General features: G+C 39.5%; 1 protein-coding gene across 1 annotated transcript in view; it reads left to right on the forward strand.

The window, feature by feature from the left end:
- oxr1a (oxidation resistance 1a) overlaps positions 1–12,978 on the forward strand; it is a 178,054-nt gene that overhangs the window by 3,635 nt on the left and 161,441 nt on the right. The window contains exon 2 of the mRNA XM_032557795.1: positions 10,304–10,389. Within this exon, the coding sequence (XP_032413686.1) occupies positions 10,373–10,389 (17 nt within the window). The 5' untranslated portion in view covers positions 10,304–10,372. The remainder of the gene's footprint in view (positions 1–10,303; positions 10,390–12,978) is intronic.

Genomic DNA, 12,978 nt, shown 5'->3' on the forward strand with positions numbered 1-12,978 from the left:
TGATGTGATTAAATGATTCAAATCCGTTAGTTTTTTTTTAATCACATCCCACCACCACTTGAAATGCCTGCAAGGGAAATGTTGTGGCGGTAAACAGAAGACCGCTGATGATTCCAGGTGGGTTTGAAAAGACATTTTAATTCAGCCCTGCTACCTGAAGGAAACTGTTGGACGAATGCAAATGCAATCATTAGAATTTCTTTTAGGTGGTGGTCAGACTGGGGACAGTGTGGAGATGCAAAATGCATATATACGGTGCGGCGTTGGAGAGGGCAGACGCAAAACATGGGTTTATTGACTTGCGTTGTAATTGGAAGTGAAGGGACCAAAATGTTTGTGTCTTTGAAACAAGATGCATAGACCAGACTTCTACAGACCAGAGGTACTTATGCCAAGAAAAGCTTCCAACCAAAAAGCCGATGCGGCACGTTAAAAAGCGCAGGGATGATGGCCGATTTGTTGTCTCGCTTCCATCTGGGTGATTTTTTTATATTTTTTTCACTGCTTTTGTTGGGCTGCCTCTCTGTTATCCCACAGTATAATCATGATAATCTCCAAATGGATTTACGGAGGGGATGAACGTCCTCGGCAGTCTTCTCAAAAGAGCATGCGAAGAATAAGTAAGGTCGGGGGTTGAACCGCCGAAGGACGTGGCTTACACAGTCTTGCTCCTGGTTTCAGTCGCTTACAGCCTTACCTACAAGCAGTAAACGGCTCTGTGGAACTGGTTGGGGGATTAGAGGATTTGCAGCACTAAGCTACAGGAACCCAGCCCAGTGACCCCCTGCTCATGTCTCCTCCTCCTCCTCCCTTGTATCAATCCACTCTCGTCTTTTGGCTCCTGGGTGAGCCATGTGACCAAGATCAGAGTTCATATGGGTGGGATAAAGGAAGTTGGAGACAGACTTTGGAGTGTTCATAGATTGATTTAATCGGTTCTCCCTTTGATTGGTTTGACAGTTTTGAGTCTAAAGATTTGCCATTTGTCCACAAATCTCCAGATTTTACACATGTCCCAGAATCTCGTGTCCCTTGTGTTAATTCGTCGATAATGGGACAGTGCAAGAACGTGCGTCTGGGACCCACGATGGGAAGACGGTGGAGCTGTCAGCAGCAGGCTGCAATCTGATTTGGCCCCATCAGCAAAGTTGAGCAAGCGTTGCCTTTACGTAGTTCCACTTGGAGACAGCCTGGAAGCTAATTGAGTCCCAGCAAGGGGACGGAGGTCATTGTTGACTGACACTCCACGGGGCGTTTGTCTCTGTCAGCCTAATATCACACTGTGAAGTGACTCAGCAGAGAGCGAGGCCTCAACCTGGCCGGCCACGCGCTTTTAACTCAAACTGACAGTGCTCCAGTTCCCGTACATACCTTGCCACCAGCAACTCTGCTGGAAACCTGAAGTTTTCCTTTTGGTTATTCCGCTGTTGTCATCATGAACAGCTGACATCAACTCCGAAGGACTGAAGTGGAAAAGCAAGCCGTTCATGTTCTGTAAATGGCGAATTCTTTGAGCAGGGTCTCACTAGTTCTCTTGTCCACAGCGTCGGGTCTTGTAAGTTGCTAAATCAGATTCCTGATGGTTCTGCTAGATGGAGAACAAATTTTCTTTTTGGATTACATTGTTGTTGGATTTTTTAAAAAGATGATTATTGTTGGTTTAATTTGATAATTGCGCAAATTGGAATTATGAAAAATTTGCTTAGTGGAAACTCGAAAAATTTCAAAAAAACAATTTTTGCAGTGAACCTTTTGTTCTGGGATGGGGTGGTTTATTGGCTGTATCAAAAATAGTATATTTCGAAATTTTAGACAAAGACAATAGACAGTAGTAAGTGGTAGGATGATGGTTTGACATGTTTTTTAATGTCTTGTGAACAAATTTAGTCTTGTATGATTTTAATTGTGCTTTTTATTTAGTGGAAACACTGCTCTTGCAAAATTATGTTTTTTAGACAATTGCAGAATATTGATATTTATAGTGGAAATGCAGCCAGTGTTCTTTCTTTTCTTAATATTAAGAAAGTAAGTATCAAATGGCTAAACCTTTTATACTTGCTGTTCATTTTATCACAGTTTGAAGAGTTTCTTCAACATTTTGTGTTTTTAAACTTCGAAAAAGGCTGTAAGCAGCAAGAACAGAGAAATTAGTTCCCTTTCTGCATGTGGTAAGGAAAGGAGCACAGTTATGAGTTGGGAAGTTGTGAGAGGGCCCATCCAATGCAGCATACATTACCGTAGTAACCATGCCAACTTCAATTTTCTGATCAGTCACACAATAGTTGTAGGACACTACTACACCAGTTCTTGCCAGATTGTGGGTGAAGAGAAAGCTGCAAGAACAGAATGGCCATTTTTTTTCTGTGCACAGACATTAACTCACCTTTTTCAGGAGGATAACAATAGGTTCTGATTCTAAATTTATTCTACTGGAACAAATATGTCTTTTGATGATGTGTAGCAAAGAATGCTCGCCTGATTTCACTGACGAATTGCTCACTACACTTATACCTGTGGAAGAGTCGTAGCATAAGGTAAACAACACTGTCCATTTTAAAGGTGCCTGCAGTACTACTGTTTCAGAGAAATTAGTTGCCACAAATTAATTTCATTGCATTCTCTAAAAGTCTGAGAATCAAACTTGTTTTTAAAAGGGAAAACAAAACATGTAGAACAGCGACTCCAGTGGACCACGAGTCTATGTTTCACTAGAGTTTGATTAAAACTAGGGCTGAGACTTTAAAGGGGCAGTATTGTGTAAAATTTACTTTTGTTAACTCTACATTATGTTATAATGTTATTCCCTCATCTAAAACATACCTGGAGTGTTGCTTTGATTCTTTCCTGTGTGTTTGAAAAATCCTATAATCTCCCTTGGCAACCATTCAGCTGTGCAAAATGTCTGGGTGGATCTAACTTCGCCCTGGAGGATAAAGCTCCTACTGGAGCTGCGGTTTCAAAGCTTCCTAGCTTCTGCATTACAGAGTAGCCTTCCCCTGCGACTTCCCCACTCAGCTCCTTCAGACTAGCCAGCAGCAATTAGCAAACACCTGCTGGAACTGCGCATCTGTGGTGCTAGTTATAGAGGCTACTTTTCAGTGTAACACTCTGAAAACATTATCAAAGGGTTAATAGTGAAGCGATGTTGTGATGACTTCCTGAAGTGTCAGAAAGAGCAAGTTTCTTAAAGAGACAGAAGCCCAATTTCAAGCAGCTAAATTATGAAGTCAAAGCCATATTTGATATATTCAGCATTTTCATAACAACTGAGGGAAACATAGTTACTTGATTGTGCTTAAAATGGCTCTATACTTCCCCTTTAAAACTAGGGCCAGAACTTTAATGTGTTGATTTTGATGAATTAATTACATAGTTGAATTAACTAGTATCACATTAAAGAATTAAATACAATAAATCTTTTTAAAAGTAATTTCAGTTAAAGTTTCTGACCGGAACCATCGTGTAAGCTAGTTTCTGGAATGCTCGCAAATTCGGCGCACAAGCGAAATCTGTTAACAACAACAACAAATTATTTTTAAAAACTATAAAGTTTGAAAAATGGTTAACTTTAACATTAAGTTTTTATCTGTTGCCAATTAGATCTACAACTTTAACATTTTAAAGTTACAGTAAGTATGATATCACCATTGCTGCCAATTGATGTGTGCATGCTAAATTCCGACAGCCATTGTAGGAAGTTTTATTTGCTCGCAAAAGGGACTCTGATGCATTTTTATCCAAGAATGCACGAACCAACCTGGCACGGCCGATTTTCTCCTGGAAGATCAGATGGGATGCCTCCAGTAAGATAACAGGCAGCTCCAACAGTCCAACGCAAATCTGAGAGTCAGAAATGACAGAGAGGGGCTCATTCCTAATTGACTGATCATTACCATAACGGCATTGTGTTTCCTGCCAGGCAGTTGTGACCCTTATTGGTTCAGGAAACAGACCGCAATAAGGGTCGGTAAGAGCCATCAGATACAGGCGGAGATATGGATGGAGGAGAGAGGGGCGATTGGGGGATCTGAGAGGGGAGAAACGTGAGCAGTGGGGAGGTGCAGACGACGGGACGGACGAGGGACAGCAGAGAGGAACAGAAGGGAAGATGAGTCATATCACTGCAGCAAACTGGGCCCTGATTGAGATATGAACACAGAACCTGCACTAAGACTTTTAGGTTTAGATTTGTCTTGGCAAATGCTCCGCAGTTTCATCCCGGATGGAGGTGTTTGTGTTGAGCTCCAAGAATAAAATGTTCTTACCTATAAGTCTCTCCAGAAAAGTGAAAAGGCTTCATGATCCAGTTTATGAATAGAGCAGAGTTGTTGTTGTTTTTTATGAGTTAAACTCTAAAGGTGGGTGGACCTGCATTGCCTAAAAATACCCAGCCCAGCCTGCTGTACACATGTGGCCTTTACTTGCCTTTTTTGTTCTGCTGCTCTTCTTTTGTAACAGTTTCCACTCTAACTTCCTGCTGGGCCAGCTAATCCTGCCACAAATCGATTCTCTACCTCTGCTGCTCCATCTGCTTTCTCCATCCACGAGTCCCGGCTCATCTTCATTCACATTGTTGGCTTCTTTAGATTAATTAAGCTCAACTCATGCAGCATTACTATTTACATATGGAAAGATGAAACATGAGGACATTCTGAACATTTGTAATGTGATAAAACGTAATTATTTTAAATGACAAAGACAACGGGATTGCATAGGGATGCACTGATATGAAGATTTGTGTTGATATGAATATCCGATGTTAATATTGCTGTTGTAATCGATAACCGATCACTACCACATGACCAACGTCCTTCCCTTCCCCTACAGAAACAAACGGCAATAAGATGGAAGTAGGTATTTGCTGTCAATATCAGTCCAGGTTTACTTATTGGACCGAGACCGATATGTGTAAAAAAAAAAAAAAAAGACTATCGGCTGATACCGATGTTTTGTTTACTTGATTGTTAAATGATAGACCACCATAAGGTCTATTCTGAGTCCACACCGCCTACCCGTCCTCCTCATGTCTGCTGTGTCTTCAAGCAAATTGCATTTTCTTTTAGCAATGACTTATTGCATTGCAGAAAGTATTTACTCTGTTGAAACATTTCCCACCCAAAAGGTGAAATTTCTGCAACTCCCCCAAGTGACCATAAGTCTGTTGGCAAAGGCTTTCCAGCAATTTTTATGTGTAAACACTTCTTGAAACACATTTTTCCATGCAATTCCCCAAAAATGCATCATTACAAGTCAGTCGGTCACATCAGAGCTTTCTAGTGCATACCACAAAGTATATCTCTGACGTCTCTGAAAGGAAGTGTTGTCTTAAACAACACTTCCTTTCCGCGGTACCTGCGGATCCTTCTGCGAGTCTGAGGGATTCGCCTCGGTCCATTACACGCTCGGATGCTGATGGTGTTTGTCAGCACGCTCTGCACAGCCAGAGACAATTAAGCTGAACCACAAGGTTGATTTAATGAAGCTTGGCAGGAAAAACATCCTCAAACAAGTTTTGCCTTTGAGATGGAAGCAGACGAGAGTCAATGCTGCCACGGGGGTGAGCAAGACTGCTTCACCGAGTACTGATGGAATAAAAAGACAGGTGAACAGAACTAACACAATGTTTCTTTGATCAAACCAATATCTTCTTTTTTTCCTTTTCCTGGGGCTTCCCAAGACAAGTCAGAAGGTAGTATTTATTCCCTCCAGTTGGAGAGAAGCATTTTGGAACGGATTGTAAACCCTTGTGGTTCAGATGAGCAGCAGGTCTACTCTGTGTTCTTTGCCCTGTCTCTACATCTAAGCTAGACAGCATTACCAGGAAGCTAACTTCAATCACTCTCATCTTATTGTTTCCCACATGATCCTGACAGTAAGGTGAGGGTTGAAATGCAGGAAGACTGGTTAATCAAGAGCAGAGCGTTGACAGAGCCAGCTCTATGAGACAACTAAAGTTTAAGGATGCACTGATCCACTTTTTTCACTTCCAATACCGATATCTGAGGTTTAGCATCGGCTGACACCAATCCGATTCAGAAAAACAGCACTGGATTGACTTAAAATGTTTCTTTTTAAAAAAAGAAAAACATAGACATAAATGTATTGAATCACAAACTTATTTGATAACTCTGCACCAGTACAGCACACTGAAATACACCAGTAGATTGACACGCTTGGTTAAACATGTAAAAACAACACAACTTTTATCTGTTCAGTAGAACAGCCAATGTAAAAATACATAATAAACTGAAACTGACAAAAACAATAGGTTGACTGTTTTTGGTCAAACGTGTAAAAAAAAAAATGCAATAAATTTTCTTTCAAATGGTTCAGAGAGTACAATTAGGAATTCTAAATATAATGTGAATAAATAATAAACCACGATGTTGCTCAGAGCACAAAGTATGGAAAAATAGACTGAATAGATCTGCACTTATGGATTGGGCACAGTGTCACTGAGACCCGATCTAGAATTGTTTTAAAATATCGGGACCGATACAGATATTAATATCGAATCGTTGCATCTCTACTAAAGTTCATGATGCTAAATCATAAAATGTTTTGCTTTGGTTTTGCTTCGGTAATCATGAACTACTTTTAAGAGTTGTTGTCGTCATAAACCGAAGAATAACTTTTAAGAGTAAGAGGTTGTTAAAACATGTTAAAAATATTTCTCTTTTTTTTTTCCTCTTTGCTTCAACTTTCTGGGAACCACTAATTCCAAAGTAGAAAGGATCCTCAGTGTTGACCTTCCCTCCGTCCAGGCCTTGTACAGGTGTAGGGTCAGAAAAAGGGTAGTTAACATCTCTGCATACCCCTCACATCCTGGACACAAACTGTTTGGACTTTTACCATTTAGGTCAGCACTACAGAGCAATATTCACACATAAATTCCTGGTTTGTGTGCACAAACTTGGTGAATAAAGTTTAGCTGTAAAACAATAGAAAGTTGCCTCAGTTACAAGGTGTTTTAGCTGAGAACATCGTTTGTTTTACTGACTTGCTTCTTTGGCAGAATATTGTGGTTTAGCTTGTTTGGCTTGATCTCTATTTCAGCATTCAGCAGATCTCCTGCAACACGGCATCTGAGGCATTAAATCAAGACCAGGTTAAAGGGGCGGTATTATGTAAAATAGACTTTTTTTGAGCTTTATATCATTCATAATGTTATTCTCTCGCTAAAAACATACCTGGATTGTTGTTTTGATTCCTTCATGCACATTTGAGAAATTGTTTTTTAACCTCCCCTGGCAGCCATTCTGTCTGCAGAAACGAGTGGTGTAACCAAGCGCTGCCTTTTGCACAAAGCTCCTTACAGAGCATTCCCTACTCTGTTACTTCCTCACTCTGCTCCCCCAGACTAGCCAGCAGCAATTAGCAAACATCTGGTGAAATTGTGCATATGCTGAGTTCATTATAGGTTCTACTTCTCAGTGCAAGTCTGGTGAAAATGTTGTTAAAGGGTTAATGGAGGAGCCATGTTGTGATGACTTTCTGAAGGCTGAGTTTCAGAAAGAGAAAGAGCTTCTTAAAGAGACAAAGGCCAAATTTCAAGGTGTTAAATCGCAGAGTCAAATAAATTTTTTAATGTTTGATATATGCCAAATTTTTACTAGAATTGAAGGTGTTTATGCTATAAAATGGTAGTATATGCCTTTATATACATAATACTGCACATTTAAAACTGGAAAGTCATTTTCCCAACAATTGAAAACCATTCGATTGCAATACTGCTAATTTTGTGATGATGACGTTGATTAACCTTTTTATGTTTTACTTTTTTCCTGTTATTGGTGTTCATAGTGTGAATGTTCTGTAAAGTCTCATCTCCAGCCAGACACTGCTATTAAAACGGTGACATTGAGCCAATGCTATTTGATATTAGAATCTTTCAGTGCTATTCTGTAGAACAAAAATCTCAAGAAAATAGTTATTTTTACGAGAATTTTTCTTGACAAAATCCAAGAAATCAAGAAAAAAAAATCAAGAAAACTGAATCGATATTAGATTCGGTTCATTTGTGAACCTCTTGTTGTAGTCAAACCTTTCTGATTGTCTCATCCAAATATCTGTTGTCTGACCACAGAGACGGGCGCTAGGTTTTCTTACATAATGCTACGTTTCTTTGAATGCAGTATTTTCATTTTGCTTGCCACCTGTGCCGTCTCTTTTATAGCTAGCCTTGAATGAACCCCTGTGATTCCTGCCGGCGCGCTGACAGGGTGTCATGTTGAAATCTGACTGAAATTGTTGAAACTGAAGGTGGTGTGGGGGAAAGGAACACTAGATTACACGAGTCGCTTTTGTTTTCCTCAGCAGCTTGTCGGGTGTATCCCTGTCGGTGCTTGATTGGCAGCTGAAAGCTGGCTGAGTCCCAGCCGGGAAAAAAAAGACACAAAGTAAACAAACATGCTGAGGCGGTTAGACGGTAGGACGGAGAGGAACCGAACACAGCAGCGTCTTAACAGTGGAAATAAAGGGAAATGTGAATGTGTTTACATGCTGGTCATGTAGCAGAGCAGCTTTTTCTGCTAAAAGACATTATTTTAAGTTCTGGTTTTCAATGATTAGTTTTGATTCCTTACATCAATTTTACAATCACTTCACTCACCGGGCATATCTTATTGCTTTACCTATCTTACACTCTACCTGATTGTTGTATTTTTTGTGTTTAAGCCATTTTTATAAGAATTTTCACAATAAAGGGAAGTCGGGGCAAATTAGTCGACTGTCCTTTTGGAAACAATTGTCTTTAATTACTATCAGGAGGTCTAAATCCAAAAAACTGAATTTGACAATAATTTTGCTGATTCATTTCTTGTATTTTAAAGGATTTTTAGATATTGTCTTTCTTTGTATGAATTTAAAACCATTCGTGGACATTACTTTGGACATTGCTGTTTTCTAAACTGCATGTTGCTAGATTAGGCAATTTTAATAGATGATCGATGATTATTACAAGCATCTTTAAGAAAGATGTCAAACCCTAAATTATGTCAGAGTTTTCTTAGTTTGTAAGAGAAAAAGATCTGGAGATGACTTGGCTTTCACTTTTAAAAAAATCTGAAGAGGAGACAGTTGGTAAGATATTTTATTGTTTATTTAGTTAGTTTGTTAGTTTTTACCACGATCTACCATTACTGTGTTCCCTTACAACCTCTTAGTCTTATACAGTTGAGGCCACAATTATTCATAATCTTGACAGATTTAAATTTTAAAATGCTAATTTAAGAGAGTTTTACTATTTGGAAATGAGACGGGTATCTCTCAAAAACTACAAACCATACAGATCCATACAAATCAATTTGGAAAATAAACAAAAATTATTACTTCCTATAATTGCTGACCAGTTTTTATTTGCATGTTTTCGCTGCTACTTTTTAAATATTTGATGATGGTAGGCCTCCATACCATAACCCTAGTCTTTATATCCCACCACAAATTCTCTATGTGATTAAAATCTTTTCCACGTTTTGCCCTTTTTCTCCCTCTGACACTAAAAGTCAAACAGACCCACCATACTGTTTGACTTAAACTAACAAACAATCATGCTAGCTGTTAGTCTTCCAGCGCAGTGAGGATTTCTTCCCTTTTAACGTCAGAACTAAGCATAAAAACGCCAAAGTATGTACTGAGTACAATGTATGCAGAATAATTGATGCTGGATATTTCACACACTCTTGTGGTGAGATGGTGTGGGATATGTCTCACTTTTGGGATGAGAGAAAGACGGCGCTTCAGTTCTGTCTCTGTCCCTCCACTCATCTCATTACCGACAGCAGAGGGTGAGAAGTGAGGCCCGTGTAGACCTCTGCATTAATTATTGAATCCTATCTTCTTTTACCTCAGCTCCTCCTCCACGCTCCCGGATAACCTTTACATAAAAGAGCAGAGGCTAACTCCAAGGTTAGCGAGACGAAAAACGGCAAACAGATCGTTTGCCGTTTGTGGGATTTCAACCCTTCCGCTGCTAACCGAACCCATCTGTGACATGTTTGCCTGCTCAGACAGACATACAGCCTCCCCGTTTTTAAATTACAATTTTATTGTTCCAGATGAGCTTCATGCCCAATTAATTCCATTCAGTTATAAATGGGGCGACGAGGTAAGGCAAATGATTATTAAAAATGCCATTCGACTCCATTCAGTGTGAGTCCGGCTAACCAAGGCTGTGGAGGTCAGCATGGCCCAGGCTTTTAGACAACTTGAGGGCGACTGAACATCTCCCCCAATACCCATCTTTCCTCTGACCCCTTGCGTTTTGTGCTGACTGTTTGTGTTTGTGTGTGTTTGCTTTCTGCAGATTTGAAAAGGTAACATCAAACCTTGACCTCCCGGAGCCCCGTAGCAAAGGAAAGAAGACGCTGCCAAGATGTTCAGCACCAAAAGGTCAGCAAGATGTCACTTTGGATCAATTCTTGTGTACGGATGATGAAAAAACATCAAATAAAATAAAGCTCAGCGGAGATGCTTGGGAATTAGAAAGATGAACATGGTAGTGGCTGATATTTCAGTGTGACAGACATGACAAAAATACAAGTTAAGGAGTCTGTGGTGATAAACATAGTTTTAAATACTCTCCTTGAACCTTTGCAGGAAGCTTTGGTAGGCCGCTGAACACTCCTGTGCATTTTTAATGTGGCCCATGGTTGCATACAGTCTGCATGAATGATTCATCGGTTTGGCTTTTCTTTTTTGACTGCAAGCTGCAAACGGTCACATTGTGTTAGTAGAGTTTATGCAACATGGACTGAAGGAACCCCCCCAAAAAGCCCATGTTGAACATTACCCAGTGGGTTTCCAAGAAACAAGTTTTGTGTAAACGTGTGGACTTTCAGAGTAAAATAAAAGCTCACAATAGAACACAAAACCATGCTACCTTTTTGTTAAACTGTCCCACAATTTAATTTATAACATTTTTATTTAAAGGAAATACCTGTATTGTAGTTTTGCAAGCTATTTTAAAATATGGCGCGGAATAATGGCAAAACAACAAATAAAATGGTTATTTTTGTTTTTCTTCAAAAGAAAAATATCAAAGAAAAATTTACTTTTTCGAAAAGAAAATGACATTTGCTAAATTATGGATTAATCCCATGATTATCACTGATATAGCTGTCCTGCTAAGTAGAAAATGTCATGCTTTAAAATAAGCGACCAGGGTTTTTGTGGCAACTTGCGAATTTATCTTTTGATTTTACTTCTTTTTTTACTTTTACAGTAAAAAAATCCAAACAGGGCACAAAGATCTCACATTCTTCACCGATAAGAAGGTACAAATTCAGTAAAATTGTACAGTTTTTTGGGGGCAGAAGTTTCCGTACTTATAAAACTAACCAAAGAAGAATAATGTTTACTCTTTTGATTTACTATTGTTTTTCCTCCACTCCTTACTAACCTTGAGGAGATACTGTATGTGGTAATGAGTGTTTTTAGATTTTTTGTGGAAAAGTGTCATATTTGATTTTTTTCAGCTCGGATCTGTGATTAAAGCTGCAGCATGTAACTTTTCCAAGCATATGTTTTTTACATATTACTGAAAATGTCACCATGACAGTAAAAAAAGAAATGCACCACTGTGGACCAAAAACAACCAATAAGAACCAGGAGGAATGTTTTTGTGCTGTCAATCAAACTTGTGTATGTGATCTAAATATGCTAATGGCGGAAAAACAACTTACCGTTTCAGGAAACCCATTTATCCACCGTCATCGGAGGCGGTACTTGCTAGCATTAGCATTTGTAGCAGGTTGTGTTGTGAACCAGCGGTAGCATAACAGAGAGCAAAGGGAAGGGATGAGAAACATGAGTGATTTACAGCGATAAGTCCCTCCTCCTGGCTCTAATTGATTGTTTCTGACTGAGTGGTGTATTTCTGCAGTGAGCACTGGGAGAAGGAAGGCTATAGGTATTAGCTTTTGTGCTAATGCTAAGATGATTTCCATCTTCAACCAACGTTTCAGAACTTGGTGTGAGGATCTTTGTTTACATTTTCACTTCTCACAAAGATCTCGCCAACTTTTCCCACCCCCGCTCTGTAAATATTTGATTTACTTTCGAAGTAACCTGTGGACCGGTACCGTATTGATTCCTCATTCTTTCAGCGTTGCACTTTTCAAAGTAACCCACCAAGTTCAGCACTTAGGTCAGCATTAAAACTTTGCTGCTGTATATACAGTTAGAGTTTCCACAGGGAAACTTAAACGTATAATAATGTGATGTTGTCCCAAAGCTGCATTCATTCAGCCGCCTGACGCTGCTGCTGTGTGTAATCATCACCGTACAGTGTGTGCGGAGATGATTAAACCATGCCAGGCCTCCGTCTTCGGAGAGCTGCGTCAGCGCGGTCGATGACACAGATACGCTCAGAATGACATGTTCAGCTGCCATTTTTAAAAATTCAAACGTTGAAAAGCCTGCCTCACTTTTTTCCCCCCTCCTTTTTGCTGATCAAGACACAAAGTAACACGGGAAATCTGTCATCCAGAGATTGCTGTGCAGCAAATTTGAAATAAGACCTCTTCTTTTTATCGTTCCCTGGAGTCACAACACTCGCAGAGATTTCAGTGGGAGAATAATTAAGAGTTTTAGTAAAATTGAATGAAATATCTTAATGTTTCTGGCATCTTTAGATTCAGCTTAAAGAAGAGTGTGACTGTTACTCCTCTCTGAGAGGGTGCAGAGTCTCAAGGTGGTGGATGAGTTGAGTGTTCAGCTCACTCTGTGATTGATTGTTTATGTCTACATGTGTTCATCGTAAAGTAGGACCTCATTCATTCAAGTCTTTAATTCTGGATGAGGACATTTATGACGGGATGGAACGCAAGTCTGATTTTAAATTTTTCCCCCCCAGCTCTATTAAACTTCATATACTGTTGAGTTTATAGGAAAGTAGACATTTTAGGCATTCTGAATTATAATTGTTATAGGGAGATGAGTAAAATATTGTAGGAAATTCTGATGCACCGATCAGAGATT

Source organism: Xiphophorus hellerii, chromosome 3 (assembly GCF_003331165.1).
Source record: "Xiphophorus hellerii strain 12219 chromosome 3, Xiphophorus_hellerii-4.1, whole genome shotgun sequence".
In the NCBI taxonomy this organism is placed as follows: domain Eukaryota; kingdom Metazoa; phylum Chordata; class Actinopteri; order Cyprinodontiformes; family Poeciliidae; genus Xiphophorus; species Xiphophorus hellerii.